Source organism: Acanthochromis polyacanthus, chromosome 13 (genome assembly GCF_021347895.1).
Source record: "Acanthochromis polyacanthus isolate Apoly-LR-REF ecotype Palm Island chromosome 13, KAUST_Apoly_ChrSc, whole genome shotgun sequence".
NCBI lineage: Eukaryota > Metazoa > Chordata > Actinopteri > Pomacentridae > Acanthochromis > Acanthochromis polyacanthus.
Window position 1 is genome coordinate 24,223,002 of NC_067125.1, and position 25,456 is coordinate 24,248,457.

Genomic DNA, 25,456 nt, shown 5'->3' on the forward strand with positions numbered 1-25,456 from the left:
ACCCTCACATGTTTAAAATAATCTGTAATTCCAGCTCTGACTGTGACTGACGAAAAAGCTGAGATTTTAACAGAACATCTCCAGTAAAACAGCTAAAAGTTCATGTTTGTTCTCCTAAAAGTCTCGTTCTAGAGCTACCAAATGAACAACTTGATGAATACAAAACCTAAAAACTGTGATCTGGTGAAAGCAGGAAATGTGGAGAGTTTTCAAAATAACACAAGACTGTCGTTTAAACAGAGGATGAGGAACAAAACAAGAGGAGAGGAGGAAGAAAATCAGAGAGAAAGAGCTGAAGGGAAGGAAACAATTTGAGAATGTAGTAGAAAGTCTAAATGTAAAAAATTGAATATTAACCAAAATATTACCAAAAAATGTAAAACCTAAATAATAATGAACAAAAAAGTCAAAAATCAAAATATTAATGTACCAAAAAGCCTAAAACTAATAAAGCCTAAAATAATAGGACCAAAATGTCTAAAAACTAAATATTAATGCAAGAAAACGTCAAAAACCGAAATAATGGACCAAAAATTCAAAAATTGGAATATTAAGAAAAAACTCAAAAATCTGAATATTCATGCACCACAAAGTCTTAAACCTAAATATTAATAGACCAGAAGTCAAAAATCTGAATATTTATGTAACAAAATGTGTAAAAACCCGAATATTAATACAAGAAAAAGTCAAAAATGTGAATATTAATGGACCAAAAAGTCTAAAAACTAAATATTAATACCCCATAATATCTAAAAAAAAATATTGATGTTTTAGAAAGTCTAAAATCTAAATAATGGACTAAAAAAAACATGAAAAGATGGGAAAATAAATTAGATTTAAAGGAAAATAACAACAGAAAGAGAAAAAATGAGATAAAATTGTCAATTTCTCAACAAAAACTGAACTAAAACATGAGCTGGAACTAAATTTTCTTGGCTCTAAACATTTGGAAACAAATTTACACCTGACGACAAAACCTGAATTTCATCTAAAAATCCGTCTGAATGTAGACATTTTACAGACGTTAAATTTCCGTCTTTTGCTCTACGTACATATAAATCATTACTTATAAATTCCCTTCCTGTTAAATGTGAGTGTTTGTGTCCGACCGATGCAGCTTCCTGTCAGCAGGTGTGAGCAGAAACGCCGAGTCATGCTGGAGGCCGGTTAGTAGCAGCAGCAGCAGCTCAGGTGAGGTTTGGGCTTCAGGTGAGGGTCAGAGGGGGTCACATGATACCTTCTGAGCTCCAGAGAAGGCATGGTAGAAACTGGACACATAAGTCATTATGGCTTTCTCATCGGGACGAGCAGTGTTCACAATGTCTGGAGGGAGAGCGGCGTTATCCACAAACAGGATGGACAGGTAAAGATCAACATCACAGAGGCTGGACACAGTTACACACAAAAACCACACAGCCAGGACGACAAACATTCAACACAAAACACAAGACAGCATTCCAACAACAAGACCAGGAACACCGGAGCGGCTTCACACGTCGGCTAAAGTGCAAAAACTATCAGGTTTTCGACGCAAATCTTCACATTTACAGGCTTTAAAACAAGGAAAAGCATCAGAGGACACAAACGAGGAGGAATAAAGACGAGTTAACCTGCAGGGAAAGTTCATGAAAACAATAAAATGTGCACATAAATAGTGTAAAAAACAGCAGGTGTACAGATGTCAGAATCTCACGTTACGTAATAAATGGAGAAGAGCATCATCGTCAGACATTTAAACAAAAGCCATAAACCTGAATATTAATGAAAGAAAAAGTCAAAAACTTGAAAATTAATGAAAGAAAAAGTCGAATATCAAAATATTATTGCAGGGAAAAGTCAAAAACGTGGATATTTTTGTACCAAAAACTCAAAAACCTGAATCTTAATGGACCAAAAAGTCAAAAACCTAAACATTAGCGGAAAAAAAATATGTAAAAACTTAAAATATTAATGAACCAAAATGTGTAAAAATGGAATATTAATGGACCAAAAAGTCAAAAAACAGAATTTTATAGCAGGAAAAAGTCGTCGGTTTAGTTTTTTTTGCACATATAAACATTAAAAGCAGGTAAAGCTCGGCTCTACCTTCTGCGTCCAACATCTTGGGGATGTCCAGGTGCTTCTCAGCCACCTCGAAGGCGTTGTTCAGGTTGTGAACCGGGTCGTCCTGAGTGGAAAATCAGCGAATAAATACCAATTAAGATTTATTTTTTGTCATATTAAGAGCAACTACAGTGTTTTTATTAAACTTGGCTGCTAATTTGCTCAGATTTGGGTTGGTTTATGTGTAAATGTGGGTTTTTGGTGAAAATTTCCACCTTTCTGAGGCTGTCGTAGTCGATGAGATCAGGTCTGTGTCTGTGGATCAGAGCGTTGAAGGCGAGGCCGTCCTTCCAGCTGTGGAGAAACAACATCATCATCAGATATTTAGCAAAAATACGACACATTAATGCACCAAAGTGTGTAAAAATCTGAATATTAATGAACAAAATGTCAAAAATCTGAATATTAATGGACTATAAAGTCAAAATGTCTAAAGATTCGAATAATAATGGTCTACGAAGACTAAAGCCTAAATATTAACGGACCAAAAAGTCAAAAATTTAAATATTAGTGGATCAAAATGTCAAAAAACTTCAATATTAATGGAACAAAAAGTCTAACACCTGAATGTTAATTCACTAAAACATCTAAAAACTTGAATATTAAACCAATAAAATGCCAAAAATAATGCACTAAAAAGCATAAAACTTGAATATTACCTCCTTCCAGGTAAACACAGAAAATTAGAAGGTTTTACATAGAATTTCTGTTTTATGAGCGACAAATAGTAAATTTAAACCTAAAACAACAATTCTGAATTCTGTCCTTCGCATCTTTCAGTTTTTTTTTCATTTTTAAACATTCTGTAAGCAAAATATCACATGTTGCTGACACACAAATATCAAGTAGATCTCACACCTTCAATTTGCAGTAAAACATGTTGCAGTTTGTCCAACAGGTGGCGCCCTTTCTACACATTTCCACACTATATCTGAGAAATATTTGAATTCTTGAGGTTTAATTTAGCCTTTGGCACCTGAATTATCAACAAATGCGGAAAATTTCACTAAGACATTTCCTGAAAGGCCTCAAAAGCTGCATGTTCTTGTGTTTCAGCTGTAATTTATTTTCTGCATCTGTCAAACATCAGTCACAGCTGACCATGAACACATTTCCTTACAACCTCAAAGATCTTTAGAGGATTTACAAGGTCAAGATCAACACCTGGACTCTTTTAGATACGTTGTTGCTTCAGAAAGTCAAAAATAGTAATTGATCAACAAGTAATAAACCTAAATATTAATGGACTAAAATGTGTAAAAACTTGAATATTAATGGACTAAAAAGTCTAAAGCCTAAATAAAAATGCACCAAAGAGTCAAAAACCTGAATATTAATGGACAAAAAGTGTAAAAATTTGAATATTCATGGACCAAAAACTCAAAAACTTGACTTTTTGCTATGAAAACGTCTTGAAATCTTGCCAAAAAAAAAATACAGGTTTTCTCCAAGACGACCTTTAAAAATCAGATATTTCACATTTTTATCTCAGGTGTGATTGGTGTCTGGTACCTGATGTGGAAGTTCTGCACATTGACGTTCTTGTACGGTGCCGTCTTCCTCTGACACCACAGAAGAAGACCTTCTTTGGCAGAAGTCTCTGCAGGGAGGAGAATAAAACACATCTTTAATCTCAGTGAGTCAGGTGGAGATCAAACTGTTCTAAATATAAACTCCACCCTCTGAAATACGAGGCTGTTGGTGTTTATTTCTTGAGGACAAACATCCGTCGCTAATAAGGAGAATAAAAAATGTGGCCGCCACGCCCAGAGGAGTTAATTCAACACAGACGCTTTTAATTATCTGGAGGAGTCGTTACAGCAGCAGAGTTATAAACACTGGAGGAGAAATTACTACTGGATCATCTGGTGGTGCTCTAACCAGGAAATTAAGATAGATTTACTGCTTTTTATTTCAAATCAATCAAAATATGTTGAGTTTTGGACCAGAGGAAACTATCTGATGACTCTAGATTGGAAGAATTTATTAAATTCTCTCTCGGGTCGTTGATTTAACCATTAAAAACTCAACTTTATGTGTCAAAATTACAGATCTAGAACCGTTTTGACACAAAAATTATCAATGTCTTCCTTAAAATAATTCAAATGCAACTAAACGGTGGCGTTTCTTTCAGAATGAGGCTGTAAAACTGCTCTAAATTACACAATAACAAGCTGCAATATAATAATGCAGTTTTCAGGTTGTAACTGAATATACAGAACATTATTGATGGCCAGAAGAGTCAGAGGACGAATTACTGGTATTGAGATTCACGGCTTTTTAAAATTTAAAATCAATCGAAATTTGTCTAATTCTCGATTAGAGGAAACTATTTGACGACTCTAGATTGGAAGAGTTAATTAAATTTATTGTCTGGTCATAGATTTAACCACAAACAACTCTACCTGATTCATTAGAGTTCCAGATTTAGAACCGTTCTGACATGAAAACAGTCAGTTTTGTCCTTAAAATGACTTAAATACCGCTCTAATGAGGAAACAAATGAGAATGTACTGCTTTTTTTTATTTCAAATTAATCAAAATGTTCAGTTTTGGTCCAGAGGAAACTATCTGATGACTCTAGAGTGGAAGAATTAATTAAATTCTCTCTCTGGTCGTTGATTTAATCACTAAAAACTCAACTTTATGCATTAGAGTTACAGATTTAGAACAAAAATAGTCAATTTCTTCCTTAAAGGTTAAATGCAACAACACGGCGGTGCTTCTCTAGAATGAGGCTGGAAAACTACTCTAAATTACACAGTAGCAACATACAATATGGGAATAATTCAGTTAAACATGTAACGGATTCTACAGAAGAATATTGATGCAGAAAGTCAGATGTTGTGTATTAAATTAGCCACAAGAGTCAGAGGATGAATTACTGGTTTGTTAATGAGGAAACAAATAAGGATTTACTGCTTTATTTAAAAGTCAAAACCTCAACATTAATAAAAGAAAGAGTCAAAAACCTAAATCATGCCATTTTCTAGCTGCTTCAGCTTTAATTCATGTTGTTCCTCTGCTCTGTTTTCTCAGATGTCCTGCTTCTATTATAAATAAGGGCAAAACGCCAACAGTATCAGTAAATAACGTTATTACAAAATAAAATAACAGCTTCTCCTCATGTGACCCGCTTTAACTCGGCCACTACTCATGTGTTACCTCGTTACTTCCACTCTATTTCCCACAATGCATCAGAAACTCACACATGAGCAGCACCATAAATTATTACAGCATCGACGTGCAGAAACGTAGATTAACACAAAAACACGAGGCTGCAGCCTGCTTCATAGCAAGAGACAACATTTTACACCACTAATCCCTGTGATGGAACGGAATTTAGTGCATTTTAAGGATTTATTTTAACTTCATTTGGAATTTTCCGACGGGAAAGAGCCACATGTGCAGAAAAATTTGCAAAAAAAAGGAGAAAATCATAAAAAAGGAAGATTTGGTTGCAAAAAAAATGATTATTACACATAAATCGACACAAGTAATGGGAATGCCATCTAATAATGATGATAATATAAATACATTTTTTCCTCCTCTGGAAGCCTTTGCCAGTGTTACACCAAGTAATAAAGTGTCTTTTTCATGTGTTTTATTTTGTGTTTCTTATGCAGTTAATCAGTTTAGATTAATTAATTCTTTCCTATAAGAATTAATCATTAAAAAAAACACAAAAGATTTGGTTGCAAAAAAACCCCTCCCAACAAACATTGTGTGGAAATATTTTGGCTACAAAAAAAAGGGGAATAAAACAGGTTATTATTTTAATTATTGCACATGGATCGATACAAATCATTTTTAGAATTTAAATCAGTACCTCAACGACTAAGTGCAAAACCAGATGTGAATGTTGTCTAAAATAACAATAATAATTTTAAAATGGGTAAATAAACTATATATGTACATAAAAATTACATCTGTTTTAGCACTCATGCATTTAAATTAAAAAATACAAATAAAATAGTTGTTTTAATCCATATATGTCCCTTTTTTGACCAAAAAGTCAAAAACCGAAATATGAATAGATTATATATTCAAAAAACTGAATAATAATGCATCAAAACATCTAAAAACCTAAATATTAATGGAATATAAAGTCAAGAAACTCAATAATAATGGAACCAAAATGTCTAAAAACCTGAATATCAATATTAGACTATGCAGAAAGTCCAAAATCTAAATATAATGGGGAAGAGGAAGTAATAAACTTGAATATCAATGCAAAAATAAAAATAAAACAAATCAAAATCTCTATCTATATATTCTTTCTTATTTTTTTTAATTGGAAGAATTTCTTTAATATTAATTCTTTCCAATTACAGCTAATTCAGTCGGGTCATGAAAATTCCTGCAGGTTTCAGTCACTAATTAATCCTGAAACCTTCCAAGGACTTCCAGCAACCTTTAAACTGCTGCTTTTATGCCAAATGTTATTTCTTTTTTTCTCTCTTTAGACAAGAAGGTTAAATGTGGGGAATAAGATGAACATTTAAAGGTAAACTGAAGCTCCTACCTTCTACGGAGATGTCCTGGATGGCGAAGCGGAGGATGATGGTCCAGATCATTCCCAGCGTCATCTTGGCGTTTCCATCCACGATTTCTACAAAAAAAAAAAAAAATACACAGAGTCATCTCAGTTAATCGCTGGAGCAGAAACCTTGTCTATCGTCGCTGTTTTTACAATCCTACATCTGCTGCTTCTCTTAATAATGCCAACACGCCCACTCACTCCGACGGCTGCTCACTCCCCAGAGAGTGTGAAGCTCCAACAATGATTTCTTTCTTACAACTTTGTGCTGCCAAGACACGTCCACGCACAGGAGACACATGTTGGTGTTTAGTAGCTTAAAAATGAGCATTTATTCCTGTACTTTATGGATATTTAGTTGTGTATTTTTTGTTCTAAGCAGCTGAAGTTGATCTAATAAAGCATTTACAGCCCGATACAGTTCCTATAAAAAGCTGTTCCTGTTTGTTTTTCAGCTTCAGTCACGGTCTGTAGAGTTTGGCTTTTTTTGACAAGACAATTGAAAAAAAAGACTCTTTCATGTTAAAGTGAAAGCAGATTTCTACATGATGCTGCCACCACCATGCTTCACATCATGATGCTGCCACCACCATGCTCCACAGTGTTTCCCCTCCTATATGACCGATGAGGCGGGCCGCCTCGCTGGTATAGGCCACCGCCTCATTACAATTCTGAAGACATTGCCGCCTCACTGGTCTGCGCCAAAAAAAAAAAGTAATGCTAAATATTAGAAAGCATTGACACATAAGTACGGTATATTCGCCGCTGAAATCAACAAGCCAGAATGGCAGCCTTTTCTCGCCGTGGCTGAAGACAGTAAGGCACATCCCCATTGCTGACAAGAAGCAGCAGGGCTCCATGGTTTCGTTTTTCGGGGCTAAAAGCAGGTGTGTATCACAGACATATGTCAAATTAAGTATCAAAACTATCGCATGTCATCAAAATAAAGTTAGCAACGCAGTGTAGGCATCGATCTCGCTTCCTTTACTGAGTTTGCTTACTGTTTTGTTGTCCGTGGCGATACGAATTGACAGTGACTGCAAAAATGGCTCCCGTTAAAACATTTAGGCACGACAAAACCCGTTATACCGAACGAGACAAATGATTTCAACGGACTATGAAGTTCCTAGTTTCTTTTGATAAAATGATTTATAGAGTGCCCAAAATTATATCATTCAATGGCAAAACAAATTCTGTAATCTCAACGGTTCAGCGGCCCGCAGGCGGGCTGTTTTGATATCTGCATAAGCATTTTTCAAAATAGAACGACACTGCCAACGCGATTATAGAAACACTATACACCCATGGAAAGCTTAGATTGATCAACATTAATCCCCACTTATATTTGATTTGCCTCATGCAATAAAGAGAGCATGGGTTCAAATTTGGTGTTTGTGTTTTCAAGAATGTTTACTTAAAGTCTTTAATTCAGCTGCCTGACACATATCACAGTGCAAAATTATGTATTCTAACTCAAGGTTAACAACTGGTATTCTAAAGAAGTTATTTCTTTGTTCAAAAAGGTAACAGTTTTGAAAACAGAACTAACTCCTTCAGAAAACCAGTTGTTAACCCAGAGTTGAAGTTTTCTTTCACATTTTTAAGTAAAATGAAGGTCATGACATAACCTTTTTATTCTAAATAAAAATGAAGTGGGAATTTGGTACCGAACATGTAGTTGTTTTTAGAAAAAAAGTAAAAGTCACCACTTGATTCCAGATTCAAGTCCTTTGTCATCTTTTTCAACTTTGTAATAAGAACTGATGTGGCATTTTGGAATGGCTTGTGGAAATCTGACCAGAATATAATAGACTGGACTAGTTGACATGTTTTGATCGCAAGGACAAGTGGGTTTATATTTGTCATATTTTCTCCCATCACTAATTTTTAGAAAAGAAACATGAAAATTTTATTTAATTTAGTTTTTGGAAATGGCTACAGATACAACAAAATGTGCTCCAAATTGTGCCAGAATGCCCCATTTTGCATCTTGATTTTCAAAATTTTTACGGGGGTGCATGCCCCCGGACCCCCCTAGTTGCTTCGGCCCTTGCCTACACCCCACCATCTCACAGCCATTTCAACCCAGGGGAAACAGTGCTCCATATCATGATGCTGCCACCACCGTGGTTCACAGTGGGGATGCTGTGTTTATAATGATGTGATCTAATCTGATGACCATAAAGCTCCATTTTGGCCTCGTCAGACCAAAGAACCTTCTTCCAGTTGTCTTCAGAGTCTCCACATGTCTTCTGGTGAACTCTAGTCCAGATTTAATTTGAGGTTTTTCCAACAGTCTTTCTGTTTGTCCCCATAAAGCTTTGACTGGTGAAGAACAGGAAATAATTGCCTTCAGAGGAGTCTTGGTGGCCTCCCTCACTAGTTTCTCTTTCTTCTTAGTCTCTCAGTTCTTGAGGACGTACTGCTCTAGCAAGGGAATAGGTTTGGTCTCAACACTGGTAGGGACGATATAACAGCATAACCTGCATGTACACTTTCTGCTGGGGATGGGACATTCATAAGACTAAACGGATTGAGTGAACGGGGGTCAGGGCTACATTTCTCACGAATATGAACCTAATTAATTGATAAGCTAAATGATCAATGCAAAATAAATCTGTATTGACTTATACTAACTTTCATGTGTATTGGTTCAGGTGATAGTAATTAAATACATTTTAATTAATAAATAAATGCACTAATAGGTATTTGGTTTCAAAAGTGTAAAGTCACAACATGCTCTAGCCTTCTTTCCTTCTAAACCAGGCCATTTACAAGAAGAAAAGCAGCAGCATGTGGTTTTTTTTTTTGACTGTCAACACTTTCCTGTGAAACACAGACTGGACCTCTCTCTCTAAGCAGCTTCTTGCTCACGTTTTTCTGGTTCTATATTTTCCAGCAGAGTTCACTACATTTCTCACAGTTTAATTAACGTTAACAGCAGAAAACACATACAGGAGGACAATTCTCTCTAAGCAGCTTCCTACTCGAGTTTTGCAGGTTAGCAAGTTCACACAGTTTAATGTTATGCTAACTCTGATGCAGGTCGGACTTTCAGTAGCAACATTAGTGGTGTGTTCCCCACGTCCACAACATTGACGTCTTTTTACATTACTTACAGTGTCGTCGTCAGCTGCTGCTGGCCGAAAAAATAAACTTCTAATATCCCTCCGGCATGTTTATTTCTTGTGTATTTCTGTCGGGGCTGTGTGTGTGGGTGGTGGTGGTGGGGTGTGTGTGTGTGTGTGTGTGTGTGTGTGTGTGTGTGTGTGTGTGTGTGTGTGTGTGTGTGTGTGTGTGTGTGTGTGTGTGTGTGTGTGTGTGTGTGTGTGTGTGTCAAGTCATCAGCCAATCAAACGCACGTTTGATTGGACCGGCACATTCAGCAAGTGAAAAGGGGTAAATGTAAGTCTGAACCTGGTCTGAACATAATGAAAATAATTCACTTAATAATGGTAGGGTCAATTCTATCCTTACAACATATGGGAAGACAATCAAAATTACCTATATAACTGAACTCATTATATAATGCAAATAAGGTTGCTTAAAAGTTGGTGGGGACAATTTGACCCTCTTGAAAAGTTGGTAGTGTTATGTCCCTACCGTCCCTATGCAAACCTACGCCCTTGTGCTCTAGTCAGATTTATTCATGTTCCATCTTCCTTCCATTTCTTAGTGATGGATTTAACTGGACTCCAAGAGATCTTAAGGAACTTGGAAATGTTCTTGTATCGTCCTGACTGATGCTTTTCAACAATCTTTTCTCAGAGTTTCTTGTAGTGTTCTTCAGCCTTCATGGTGTTGTTCTATCTAGGATACTGATCCACCAGATTCAGGAGTCTCTATACTACAACCACAGACACATATTTAATTGGTTGATGTTACTTTGTAGGCATCTGTTTTCACTTTGACATTAAAGAGTCTGTATGTATATTTATGTAAGAAAATGCAGCTTAAATTGACTATAATTCAGTGTCGATGGGCTCACAACCAGACAGTAAGTCGACTGCCTTGATGAGACAGTATGTTAGCTACCAGGTATGTAGTTTGGTTCAGATTCCTCTCATAGTTCACATTCTTACCTTCACCTGAATCAGTCACTCTGTCAGCGGTGAATTTGTCCTACATGCTTTTCATTGTATCTAACATCCTTCATGTTTGATCTGGCATCCATCTGGAACTCATGTTGTAAATTAACTGGCAGATTTCTCTACATGAAAGCTCAATCCGCTCCTCTACACCAACCGGTCAGATCAAGTTTGTTCTTCAACTTGTTGCTGAGGAGTTTCAGATCAAACAGAGGTCAGAGAACCAGAACAATCTGAGAGCTTAGCGTGTAGGACGTCCTCCTCTCTCCGCTCAGTTTTTCCTCTTCCATCTGCCATTTTTCTCTCCCAGTTTCCAGCCGATGACCTTCAGTGGGCCGTCCTCGCTCAAAGTGTGTTTACAGCGTGCAGCTTGTGCCACATTTTGTGTTCAACGGCCACCAGTATCAGCGGCGTCACGCTGCAGGAATGTCATGGTTTTCCTGATAGAGGAGGAGGAAGGTCGCCGTCCTCCAGCCAACACAAACTCTGACATACATACCAGATTTCTATTCAGTGTTACTTCATCATTCTGTTAACATCATTCAGACTAAAGGTCACTTTTATACTAAAGCTCCTCGTGGCTATTTTGAGACATTCAAACCACACAGACAGAAAAATGGTTAAACAGGACATCAAGTAACATACTAATGGACTGAATACAGGTCTAAATTATTTACCTCTACATTAGAAACTCATCTTTCTGAAGAAAGAAGAGCATAAACCTGCTGTTAGAGCCTGATTCCACTGATTATTTATAATTATATGTAATTAATGACGATATTGTTCTCTAAGGTGCAAAAAAGCTTTAACTGTCTCTGTTTGGATCCTGTTACTGTCTGATGCTGCAGATATTTTAATAAACTACAAAACAGCTGGAAGCAACAAACTAAACTTGAGCCCCTCTTAGTAAAACCTGGAATTCAGATCAGATAATTTATGTTTCTGCAGCTTCAATGTACTTTATATTCTGTTGCATTTAATATTCCAATTTTAGGTGCAATATTTCATTACCGAGTGTGATATTTAATTGCCAGTATTACATTTTACTTTCCTATTGTAGTCTAATTTTAGCTTATTTATTATCTTTTCAATCTTGTATCTTATTGCTTTTCTACTAGGTACTGCATTCCTTGTGTACTTTTGTTTTCTGACTAATATCTGGCTAAATAATTCCCTTACGTGATTAATAAAGTTTAATCTTATCTGATCTTTTACTTTGCAGCTGTAATATGATGTGTCCGGTTACGGTTCTGCTTGTGTTTATTCCTGGAGCCATTTACAACCACTAATGAGTTGTGAAGCATTTAAATTTGACATGAGTCTATATATAAAGGTATTTCTACTGGCTTCATGCTCACCCTCTGCTCCGATAGACACCAGTTTGACTCCCTTGCTGGCGATGAAGTCCAAGGCTTTGTTGACGTTGTTGATCTTGTGGACCCTCATCTTTCCTCTCTCAGGTTTGGCTAACCGTTCTCCTGCAGACACAAAACAAGAAGCCGGTGAGTTAGCTTAGAGGCTCAGTTACAACTGCAGCGTTTCCAAAAAGGAAGTTTCATCACTGATGGCAGCGATTCAAATGATTATCTGCTGTGCCAACAGAAGTGGCTGCAACCTGCAATTAAACACATAAAAAGTAGAATCTATAGCCGAGCGTTTGCTGCGTTTTCATGCCTCTGATGAACCCTGAACCAGACATCTGAGAATGTTTCTCTTCTAATTGAGCTGCGACCGCTGACAGATGGCTGCATGGACAGATTTCTCTGTGGCTTCTTCTAGGCAAGACTTTTTAAAACAGTCGTCACCATGGATGGTTTTTATTTAATTAGAAAAGCTTTTTAAGGTTTGATGGAACTTACCTGAGATGACCTCCAGCAGCAGCATGAGTTTGAGTCCATCCCTGAAGTCCTCCTCAATGTTCTCGATCTGCGTTCCGGCCTTTCGCAGGTGGGAGTTGCACCAAGCCGTGAAGGTCTGCAGAGAAAACAGGACAAACGGCGATAAGTCACAGTGTTTCCATTGACTTTTGAACGAAGAATGAAAGAAAATGAAATTCAAAGGGCAGGAAGGGAGGTGCTTTGATAAGGCGGGAAGCAGCAGGAGAACAGGGAGGAGTTTAATACAATAAAAACATGAAAACTATTGATCTTAGGAATAATTTAAGCAGCTAAATGGCGAATAAAACAATTCACACTTTCGTTAGGAGACTAAACACCCAGTTTCTCTTGTATTCCGACAGCACATTCTTCTAAAATCATTTCAGCTGTGTTCAAACTCCCTTAATAACTCAACGACACCAGAATCGGCACCATGTTCCCACAAGAAAGTCGCAAGTTAACACTCCCTGACAAATAGATCCATTTTACCACCCAAAACCAAACCGAACAACATCTACGATACTTGCAATGGAACATCAGAATCCCAGAACACAGACATCTAGGAAAAGACCGGCGTACACATCAATGGCGGCTTGGAAACCGTGTCTTTTGTGCGTCTGGCGAGTCGGCATTCTTGGGAAATGTGTTTTCGATCATTTTATTTTGCAGCAGCAGCTCGTGGCACCGAGGTGGGCACTGTGGAGAGGCTCTGTCACGCTACTCTCCTAAACTCTCAAACCATCCATCAAAGTGTCAGAAACACTCGGAGGCCTTCTTTCGTTACAGAGGTTGAGAGGAAGAGCAGAAAAATGCATGAAAAAAGTCACCAGAGTGCATGTTGAAGGTGGAGATTCTCTCATAAATAAAAAAAAGACTTCTTAAAGCTTTCAGGTTGCTTTTTTATGAAGGGGAATCGCAAGTTTAAGAGTGAAAGTCCTGTATGTGAAGGGAAAAGTAGCAGGTGAAATACTTTTTTACGGTTTAAAAATGGCAAAACTGACTGTAAAAGACAAACAGCTTCACACAGGTAATAAATGTATGTTCGTCCAGGTCAACTGGTTGGTTAATTTGCTATTATTAACAGCGTTCCAGGATTAGTCCTTTATTTTTGGGTTCTCTGTGAACAACCCCATGTTTGCCAGAACTTTAAAACCCTCTTAATTTTACAGACACCACTAGGTGGAATTTAATTAACATTTATTCCCAACAGTCTCAAATCTGCCACACAACTGGTTCCTTCTCAAGACTTTACAGCTTTGAACTAAAGATGAACTATTCATTGGCTGATTACTGACAGATTAAGTGCTCTACTTTAGGTATGATCAGCCTTCTCTCTCTGTTTCACTCAAGAAACAAAAATTGAACAAGAAACATCAACCAGGAAGCTAGCTTCTCTCACAGTGGCTAAGGCTATGCTAACGGCTAGCAGCTAAGTTAGAAGGCAGCCACAGATTAACCTGAAACAGAGTCTGGAAAATAATAATTAATAAAGCTTTTAGATCAGGACCTTAGTGGACAATAAAAGTGATAAAACAGCGAACTACTAAGAAAATGGACATTAGTATCGGCCCTGGGAAACCACTTCAGTCCTTTGTGGGAAATTCTAAATTCTCCAGCTATCCTGTGCTACATCCGCCAACTCAAGAATAAATACAAAGCTACAGCTGAACATAAACTAGCGGCTGTATTCTACTGAGTTGCTCAATTTTAGGCAAAGTGCCGCTCATCAATAACGGATTGATGCATACGGATAGGAACCGTGCATGAACTGACCCTTAAAATCAATGTTATTTTAATTATTTCAACACCAAAAGTGAACCGAGTCACACACCAGCAGACTCTGCTCTTCAACACCAACTTTGCACTAAATAAAATCAAACTTCATGGGTCCAATTAATTTCGTCATACACTCAAAGTCAAACATGGATCCCAAAATTTGTGACTATAGTAGACTATCTGCACTACAAGCGCACCTACTGGGCATGTGCAAGGAAAACAAACGTTGCTCATGAACAAATATCCAACATTTTGGTAATTCATCATTTAAAGAGTTGTAATTGAAGCAGTTCCTGCAGGACTTTGGAGGAACTTTGATTTGCTTTCAATTGATGAACCCCAAACACAACAGGAAGTTCTAAAATCTCCAGATATTCTGTGCTACATCCGCTAACTCAGGCATAATGAGAGGTTTTTGGGGGGTTTATTCTCGATCAAAATCAGCAGTCCACATTATAGACCGATAGCTACCGGTTGTAATATGAACAGGGCCGTGTATGCATGAATTGACCCTTTGAAATCATTGTTCTTTGAATTATTTTAACACCAAAAGTGAACCGAGTCTCAAACCATCCACAAGACTTGTTCGCTCTCAGTCTTCAACACAGGGAACATGAACGTTGCTCATAAACAAAAGTCCAGACTTTGTGGTAATTCATCATTTAAAGAGTTGTAACTGAAGTAGTTCCTGCAGGACTTTGGAGGAACTTTGATTTGCTTTCGATTGATTGACGCCAAACACAACAGGAAGTCCTAAATTCTCCAGATATCCTGTGCTACATCCGCTAACTCAGGAATAAACACATTAACACGGCACTAAAGCTGAGTCTGTAACTATCTACTGCATCCACGAACAGAACCACGTGCATTAACTGACCCTTAAAATCATCGCATTTTGAGTTATCTTAGCACTTTAGTGACCAAAACCCCACAACTCTTAGTCTTCAACACCAACTTTGCAGCTTTGAAATGAATAAAATCAAACACTGTGGGTCCAATCAATTTCGTCATCCACCCAAAGTCAAACATGAAGCCCAAAATTTGTGACTATAGTAGACTATCCACACTATAACCGCACCCACTGGGCATGTGCAAGGAAAACAAACAATGCTCACAAACAATATGTACAAAATTTTGGTAATTCATCATTTAAAGAGTTGTAACTGAAGTTGTTCCTGCAGGATTTTGGAGGAACTTTGATTTGCTTTCGATTGATTGACACCAAACACAACAGGAAGTCCTAAATTCTCCAGATATCCCATGCTACATTAGCTCACTCAGGAATAAACACATTAATACAGCTGAATGCGTAACTTTTTGTGCATCCATGTGTGTTTTTTTTAGTAACAACAGATCTACGTCTGCATTAACTGACCCTTAAAGTCATTGCACTCTTAGCCTTCAACATCAACTTTGCAGCTTTGGACTGAATAACATCAAACTTTATGGCCGTTCTTCACTCTGTCAGACCTCCACATTTTCTCCACAAACATTATGACAGGAGCAGCTCTCCGCCCGGTCTCCTCTCCCCACCGTCCCACCACCAACACCAGTACAAAGCTCCCATTTATCCTGCTGGATAATAGCAGCCTTCAGCCCCCTGAGCTCTGCCTCAACCGGCTCCCTCTCAGACCGACCCTCCCCCAGACCGACGACACCAAACCCCTCCACAAACTCTCACAATTAACGTACATATATGGAGAGAAAGAGAAGAGGAAGGAGAAGGGGAGATGGATTTCAGACAGACAAACAGAGGCAGGGCCAGTGGGGAGGACGGGAAGACAATACCCTCTGACCACACAAACAGGAACAATGCAGCAGGAAAAGGCCACAGCAATGGCAGGAAGCTCCAGCTTAGTTTAGCTCAGTCAGACAATCGGAGTGACGACGCATTCATCGACTGTCACCACGAGCTCCACTGCAACCATCGAAACAACATTCTGGGTATTTTCTTTCCCATTTATGCGAGTTCATATCTCACTTTACTGCCACTAAACTGCTGTCACTTCCCAGCATTCATTGAAAAGATATAAGGGTTTGTGAAAAAACTTGGGTGGAGTTGATTGAAAGAGTGCATGTAAAGAAAAATAGCAGCTTAAATCCGACTTTTTAACACCCAGAGACGATGTCAAACAATGGTAGAAAGGGTTTTAGGTGATTTCATTGCTTATATTTACTATCAAGAGGCAGTAAATTCAGATGTCTTGGCAGTTTTCATATGAAAACTCTCAGAATAGATTTTGTAATAAGACAAAAGTAACATGAGCCACTGATTATGTACAAATTCCTACATTATTGGTTCTAACATCAGTACTAGACAAATAAGGACAATAGATTTTTATGTGAATGTTCTTAAAGAAAATATTAGGTGTTTTAATGATATATAAATAATCAGTTTAGATATTTTTTAAAAAAGATTTTCATTCATTTTTTGAAAATATTTACAAGAATTTTCTTGCCAAATTGGATTTTTTTTAAATAAAACTTTTAAGAGAAACTTTTCAGGAATTACTCTGATTTTCTTCCTGAAGGTTTTGCAAATTTTCAGAAATTTAGGGAATTTTTTTTGCTGAATTTTTGGATTTTTTCAGACTAGGAAACAGTATTTTTTGGTGCCCGTAAATGAGGACAACAGCAGGGTTAAAGTGCAGTGCGTCTGTCAGGTTTGAGCAGAGCTGCTGATGAGAACGAAGCCGTAAAAGTCAAACCGCGGCAGGCTGAGACCTTCAGAGAACCGGAGAACTTCACATTCTGTGCAAGAACATGATGTCATCGCCTCGCTGTGAGGTCAGAGGTCGGCTGTGGAGCTGGAAAAAATAAAGCGTGTTACTGCTGAGTCTGAATCATGCAGCTGCAACAATCTGCTTCCTGGTTTTTATGTCGTCATCGTCTCACTAAACCATCTTGAAAAAGCAAACGTAGCTGAAACTAAACACCGGGAGCAGAAGGTGGCGTCACAAAGCTCCCCCTCCGTGATCTGCCTGACCTTAAACTCCTGGCCGGCTCCCAGATAGCTGCTTAAAGTGTAAATATTGGTTATGTCAGAGCAGTTTTAACTCACTAATCCACTCGTTAAACGTGTCCGTGTGTTGCTGCACAGATCAGACGAGCTCTGGATGCAGATAACGAGCTGAAGCTGGATCTGTCCGTTAAGAAGGTTTACATTTTAGGTGTCCAGTTCTTATCCTCCAGTATCTGTTGCGTAACCCGTCATCCTCCATTGTCTGCTTCCTCATATTTAACCTTTACACTTCCTCTTATTTAACCTTTACATGTAATCAAAGCTGGTCAGCAGCTCAGAAAAACCAAAATAGCTGAAAAACTGAATTTAAATACCAGGAAAGCCTCAAATAGGATTAGAGCCGTTCGCTGGGAGTCTTTTTCACCTCTGTTTGGGCTGAACCAGCGGCTGAAGCATCTAATTTTGCAACGACGAGGGTGGATTTTGTATTTTTTTTTTTCTTCATGACAGTCTTCACATGCCAACTGTGGCTTTGATGAAACTGGGTCAGAGTGTGACTCAAACTTTGATGAGCTCGTCTCCAGAATAAAACATTCCAGCGTCGGTGTGTAAAAAGGAAACTACATGGTTGGATTTCTGGGCTCTGCAGTCGTGGCTCTGGGTTGGACTCCAAATTCCAGCAGCCGGACGATCGCTGCCTTCAATTCAAACGCTCATATATCAAGAATAATTCACTTTTTAAAGATTTCAAGTTCATAAAACAAACTACAAGCTTCCTTTTGTCGGTTTAAAGCATGAAATTTGAGCACAAAATGCTGCATAAGTCTCACACAAGCAGACAAAAACCAAGATTTAGGTGGATTAGTTGGTCAATGTAATCTTATTTGATCAAATTCTCATTTGTTGGTGTTACTTTCACAAATCAAAAAGCACTACATTAATAGATTACCAGGATAATCTATTATTTTTGGATGCGTTTTCAGTTTTGACCTCTTAGAAAATGCTAGATCTAAGTTTTATAACTGAAAATTTATTCAGATTTGGCTCCAAACTGATTGACATGATGTTAAAAATTTGTCAGTGTGGCTGAATTTTGGCCAAAAAGTTGATAATCAACAAGTAGTTTTGTTGTTTTATTTCAATCAAATGTTCCTCCTTAATTGATATTTTGAAGAAAAACCTCAAGTTGAACCTGTTTAAATGGATTTTAGTGGCTCTTAACGGTCTTAATATTTCTTATTTCCATTTTAGTGATTGATCTTACAGTTTGCTTTATTTCTTTGTTTTCCTACCTGATTTTAATGAACTTTATTCTGTTTTGACATTCTGCACATCATTTCGATGCTGCCTGATAACACGAGCAGCACTTCTGATAATTTTAGAACGTGCCACAGAAACAAATTTGACTCAAAACATGCAGATTTTTACACCTTGACAAGACGATCTTATTCTCCATTTGTACTCATGTGAAGGTATTTGGTACAAAAAAAAGCTGTTTTTGGTGGATAAAAGCTGCATCATTTTGGCTCTGATCCGAGGTTTGTTTGTCTCCTGAACTGTGTCTGGAAGCAGTTAAAGCATCAGATATACAACCTAGTCGAGTCTAAAGGAGAATGATGGGGTCAAATGTTTGATCTCTTCTTTAAAAACATCTAAATATACGAGCAGCCGTCAGCTGTGACCTCCGAGGTCTTTCATGTCTGATCTGGAGGGTCGAAGGTTGAAGTTCAAGAAACACGACCAAACATGCACGGAAAAACACCAGGGCTGAGACTTTAACGAATTAATTAATTACAGAAAAAAATGTAAAAAACCCCCCCAAAACATTTAATTCCCAATATAGTTCCTGATAACACTGATGAAAATTCCAGCCCAGTAGGTGGTGCTAATGAACCTAAAGTCTGTTTTCCAGCCGTGAAGAAGAAGCACAGGCGTGATTTCAGCACACAAGAAAGTTTGGTGATGGAAGATGAGTCATTTTTGTAGTTGAAGCTCGTGTATTTATTTATTTATTTAGAATGGGACAGTGCATATTAATCAACATGAGTCCAACAAAGTCCACATGTAAATATGCCAGAGTTAGCCAGAGTGGCTAATTTTCATCTGTAGTCCCAGGGCAGGTTGATGTTACAGAATTAAAACAAGGCCACACAGCATGAAACAAAGTTAACCCTTTAAGCTGCAGTTAATTCCAGCCATTTTCAGTACAAAAAAATTGCTAATATTCTATTTTTAAATAAAAAAAATTACGAAAAATACGGGGAATATTGGACGGGCATCGCGAGGTGCATTTCCTTGAAAATGACCGATTCGGGGATTTTATACCGACTTCAGGACATGTTTTGGACAAAATAGTTTACTGGCTTGTGTCATCTGGATGTAAAAGGTTGGATTATGGCCGTTTTTTGTGGAATCTTTTTTTTTGTGTGTAATAATGAACCCGGAAATGTGAGTCGCGCTGTGTGCGTTGAAGCCGTGTATAGAGAACGGATGGATGAATATTCGTTTTTGTCGGACAAATGTGTTTTTCTCACCCGCTGTAGTAATCGCATCTGAAAGTGGTTTATACCGGCGGATTCATGAGAATCTAAGCTTTCCATCAGCGTATAGTGTTTGTATAATCGTGTTTGCAGCCGTCGGACATTCTTGAAATTCCTATGCAAATTAGTAGGTGTACCGCCGGCGGTACACTGAAGTTTAAGGGGTTAGAAATCGCAGATATTGTGCAAGCAAACAATATACTGACTAAATAAGACATAAGAGGAAAAAAAAAAAGAACTATAAAGAAATTAATAAAACTACATGTCTACGCTGTGGCTGCAGGTTTGATTGTCAAGAAGCCAAAGTTTGACTCCAGTAGTTACGTGACGATCAGCGTTGGTTTGTCCATCCGTCTCCTAACAACTTAATTATAAACTTTAAGTTCATAAAAAATACATATATATATAGAAATAATTATATTCCTCAACAAAGAACCATGAAAAATACATCATTTAGCGAATAGAGATGAATAAATAATAGCAAAGTAGAAAAAAGATGAATGGCGACACCACCCATTATTATATTATTCATTGATTTTTTATTTCATTTAAAAAAATTTTTTTACTTTATTTGTTCTTTATTCCATTTTATATTTTTTAATTATTATTTTTATTATAATTTTTGATTTATTATTATTTTATTTATATATTGTAATTTAATAGTTTTTATTTTATTTATTTTATTTTAATATTTTGAATGCTGCTTGTTTAATTATGTAGAGCTGAATAAATAAGAGCAAAGTAGAAAAAAGGTGGATTCATTTGCCAACCTACATTTGTATGAATTGAAAAACTTTGCTTATGTTTACAGATTCAAGACCTTTATTTGTCACAAACACAATTATACATAACAGTATTTTTTATATTTAGAGATAGTTTTTTGGTATGTAGACTTTTCTGTTTTTTTTTTTTAGAATTTACAGATTTTTTTTATCATATTTACACATTTTTTAAAACATTTACAGACCATTTTTTAAGTATTTATAGACAATTTTCTTAGTATTTACAGACTATTTTTCATTGTGTCAAATATTGCGATTAACTACAAAGGGTTACCTAATAAATTAAATAAATTACACTAAAAAAAAGCTACACCTCCCTTTTCCATCTTTTTTGATGTGTTTTCAGTTTTGACTTAATAGAAACTGCTAATACTATTTTTTTTTTTTTTTTTTTACAGAAAATTTACTCTGATTTGGCTCTGGACTGATTGAAATGATAAAAAAAGTTGATAACCTACACGGAAAATCATCTAAAAACAATTTTTTAGGCCTAAATCACCAGTAAATATAGTTTTGATTTAATAAACAATATAAATATAGCAGTCTGCTGTGAGTATGTTCTTATAATTACAGTATAAAACAACCAAATTATGTAATATGTTGCAGAAACTAGCACTTTATGCTGATTTATAATGAATTAAATCTGTAATTAATTAGATAAATGACACTAAAAAGCACACATGTAGACTAGAATAAAACTACAACTTCCTCCGCCACACCTCGACCAGGAATGTGCTGCAAGAATCCACCTCCACTCTGAGCTCACATTCACCAGTTATCTCCACACCCAATTTCTGAACACACACTGACTACACACACTCACATGCACACACACACACAGAGGAGGGTGTGTCTCTGAGGAAGGAATGAACCAGCAGGTCGAACACACTCCTATTTATTGCACAACTTTCTGCCCATGACGTCAGTAGCTTTTTCTCATCACACACCCTTTTTCTTTTCTTTTTTCCCCCCTACAGATGAGCTCACCGTTACAGTGAATCCACACATAAAAAAAACATGTCGCACATCTAATTAGAGATCTATGAGTGTGATTCAGAGACCACACACAACACACACTCTGCTCGGTTTTCTCACACCCAGCAACGGGCTTCGGCAGGTCGAGGCTTGCAGCAGGTGAGGAGCTCAGAGCCGTAAACTAATCGCTTTATGTTGTCACCGCTGCAGGACGGCAAGCAAACACCTGCAGCTTCTCTGTTTAAGAGAATTTATCAGGCTCTGAACTGACTGACATCATGATATAAAGTGTAAATGTGGCAGAATACTGGCAAAAAAGTCAAAAATCAACATGGAAAATCATCTAAAAAGTGCAGATTCATACCAAGTTAAAGAGCCCATATTCAGATTTTTTTTATGCTAAATCGTTTATTCAATCTGTCAAAAAAGATGTTTTTTATGCTTGTAAAAAGTCCACACAAAACTCTGTTTTTTAAATGCCTGAAACACTTAGTTTTGAGACCAGGCTTTTATTCTGTTACTTAATGACATCATCATGTAACACATTTGCACAAACCCTGCTAGCAGCTACTTTAGCTTTAAAAAAAAAAAAAAGAAAAGAAGAGCAGCTTCCTCACAGTCAGACATTATGTCTTCACTAGAGCGATGTCTCTATACTTAGAGAACCAGGATTTATCGGTGTCATCTGACCAGCGGACCAATCAGAGCAGACTGGGCTCTGTAGGAGGCGGGGCTTTAAAGCGAGAGCAGCCTTTCAAACTGATAAGCTGCACTTATGTTCAGCAATTTACAGCAAAAGCATGTAAACATATTCTAGTAGACCCTTGGAATAAAACTATATAACTGGTAGAAGTTCCTACTATGGGCTCTTTAATAATTATTCTGTAACTTAATGACATCATCATGTAACACATTTGCATAAATTCTGCTAGCGGCTAGTTTGGAAGACCAACAACTTTCCTCCCAGTTCCTCACTAGAGTTCTTCTGTTAGAGATACATCTCAATGCTTAAAAATCCAAGATTTACCAATGTCACCTGGCCAGCTGACCAATCAGAGCAGACTAGGCTCTTCAGGAGGCGAGGCCTTAAAGACACAGTAGTGTTGTAACTTTGGAGCTGCAGTAATGTGCAGTTTAATGTAATTTTTCAGCATAAAAGTGTGTAAACATATTCTAGTAGAGCCCCTAGAATAAAACTATAAACTGGTGGAAGTTCCTACTATGGGCTCTTTAAAGGAGTTAAATGTGGAGCGGCTGGCAGGAGGAACAACCTCAAGGAACTTGGACTGGACTGGACCGGACCGGCGGTACCAGACTGAACAGGGCCAAACCAAGCTGGCCTGGCCCCGGGAATAAAGCTCGGTAGCTGGTCTGGTCTGGTCTGGCCTGGCCTGACGCAGGGCCTCCTATTCTTAGACGCACTCCAATTAAAAAAGGGCTGTGGCGAGCAACACTGCAGATTATTGTCACACAGTCGCTGCGACATGCGACAAATCACGTCAACACGACGTCAAGTCAAACGTATTTTAACCTGAATACAGCTTCCTGGTGTCATTTAGCACAAAAACGACCCGGAGTTCCTCAAAAAGCCACGTCAGGAACAAACAATGTGGCTCCTAAAAACACAGAATGTATAAAAATGCAGCTTCATGCAGCCGTGGTGTAACTGGATATCCTCAAAGTAATGGAGCAGAAGAGGATCCACAGCAGAACCTTAAAGCCGCATCCACGACGACACAATTTAAAGCAAAAACATGCAGAAGAAAGTTTCGTTTACATTAACACGTCTCAAAAACACCATTTAGTCTTTGGAAGCGGCAGAAAAGTTGAGATTTCTTTAACTGCACGAGAACACAACAAGACCAGCAACACCTGGAAGTTATCATCCAGACTATTTTTTTTTTGCATTTACAGACTCTTTAAAAAATATTTACAGATTTTTTTTTTAGTATTTATAGACATTTTTTTTTGTATTACACAATATTTTTAAGTATTTACAGACTTTTTTAGTATTTACAGTGTTTTTTTAATATTGACAGATTTTTTTTAGAGTTTACAGACTATTTAAAAAAATATTTACAGACCTTTCTAGTATTAACACAATATTTTTTAAATATTGACAGATTTTTTTGTATTAAAAGAGTATTTTAGTATTTACAGACTATTTTATTAAAAATATTTCCAGACTTTTAGTATTCATAGACTGTTTTTTAGTATTTGCAGGCTATTGTTTCATATTTCCAGACTTTTTTTTAGTATTTACACAATATTTTGAAAATATTTACAGATTTTTTAGTATTTATAGCCTATATTGTTTTTAATATTTACACAATATTTTTAAATATTTACAAACTTTTTTAGTATTTACACAATACTTAAATATTTACAGACTTTTTAAAGTATTTATAGCCTATTTTTGTATTTAAAGAGTATTTTTGTAGTATTTACAGGTTTTTTTTAGTATTTATAGCCTATATTTTTTTAGCATTTACACAATATTTTTAAATATTTACAGACTTTTTTTAGTATTTACACAATATTTTTTTTTAATATTTAGAGACTAAGTATTTATAGCCTATTTTTGTATTTAAAGAGTATTTTTGTAGTGTTTACAGAGTTGTTGCTGTGTTTTTTAGTATTTTATGAATAATATTTATGCTGGTGGTGTCTTTACTCTTTCTGCAGTAACAGCTAAATTTCCCCTTGTGGATTAAAAAAGTATTTCTATTCTTTTCTATATAGTTTGAGGTTAAGTCTGACTAACACAGCTACAGATTACAGATGTTTTAATTGGTTTTATTGGTTTAATATGACGTTACAGATATGTGGAGTAAAAATTCTGACGAGTCACGGCAGCTAATTTAAATTCCAGATGGTTGAACTCCTAAAACTTTACAACAGCGAGGATGATTTGTGTTTTAAAACATGAGAACACAGAGAGAACAGCTGTTTGAACTGGCAGCATCTCTGTGACATGATGAATGACACTGATTAGAAGGAATGTAGCTTCCAAAGCCAAGCAGCAGCGATTCTACGGAGAGAAAAGACGTCCAAAAAAAAAACAAAAAAAAAAAAAAACTGGATGTAGGAGGAGGAAGAGGAGGGAGGGTGCTCATTATCCTCTCATGTCTGGACAGGTGATGGTTACAGGAGGAGCCTCGCTCAGCTTCATGTGCTGACAGGTCAACCTTCAGAAAACAACAAACATCCAGCGGGGGGCGTTTCCTCAAACTGTCCAACATGGATGATCAAAGATCTGACAAACTCAAATCAACAGATCAACGCCGACGACAGAAAGCAGCAGAAGGAGGAGGAGAAAAAGGAGAAGAAGGAAAAGATGAAGGGGATGAAGAAGAAGAGAGAGAAGGAGAAACAAAAAGGGAGAGGGAGGACAATAATGAGGAGGACGAGGAAAAGGAGGAGGAGAAGACAATGAAGGAGGAAGAAAAGGAGAAGAAAAAGGAGGAAAAGAAGGAAAAGATGAAGAAGGGGATGAAGGAGAAGAAAAGGGAGAGAAAGGAGAAGAATGAGAATGAGAAAGAGAAGAATGACAAGGAAAGAAGAAGGAGGAGAAGAAAAAGGAGGAAGAAAAGGAGAAGGAAAAGGAGAAGGAAAAGGAAGAGAAGGAGGCAAAGAAGGAGAAGGAGAAAAAGAAGAAGTAGAAAAAGAAGGAGAAGAAGAGGAAGGAGTAGAAGAAGGAGGAAAAGAAGGAGGAAATAAAGATGGAGAAGACGAGAAGGGAGAGGAAGGAGGAGGAGAAGGAGATTAAAATGAGGAAGGAGATGAAAAAAGGGAGAGGAAGGAGGAGAAGTA

The 25,456-nt window shown here is 37.1% G+C and overlaps 1 protein-coding gene across 6 annotated transcripts in view; it reads right to left on the reverse strand.

The window, feature by feature from the left end:
* actn4 (actinin, alpha 4) overlaps positions 1 to 25,456 on the reverse strand; it is a 92,706-nt gene that overhangs the window by 22,006 nt on the left and 45,244 nt on the right. For 3 of the 6 annotated variants that reach the window (XM_022213011.2, XM_022213014.2, XM_022213013.2), the window contains exons 2-8: positions 12,591 to 12,705; positions 12,090 to 12,209; positions 6,629 to 6,715; positions 3,616 to 3,703; positions 2,319 to 2,397; positions 2,086 to 2,167; positions 1,238 to 1,323 (exon numbers count right to left, since the gene is read on the reverse strand). In XM_022213011.2, the coding sequence (XP_022068703.1) occupies positions 1,238 to 1,323; positions 2,086 to 2,167; positions 2,319 to 2,397; positions 3,616 to 3,703; positions 6,629 to 6,715; positions 12,090 to 12,209; positions 12,591 to 12,705 (657 nt within the window). The remainder of the gene's footprint in view (positions 1 to 1,237; positions 1,324 to 2,085; positions 2,168 to 2,318; positions 2,398 to 3,615; positions 3,704 to 6,628; positions 6,716 to 12,089; positions 12,210 to 12,590; positions 12,706 to 25,456) is intronic. The other 3 variants (XM_022213015.2, XM_022213010.2, XM_022213012.2) reach the window with 1 other exon arrangement.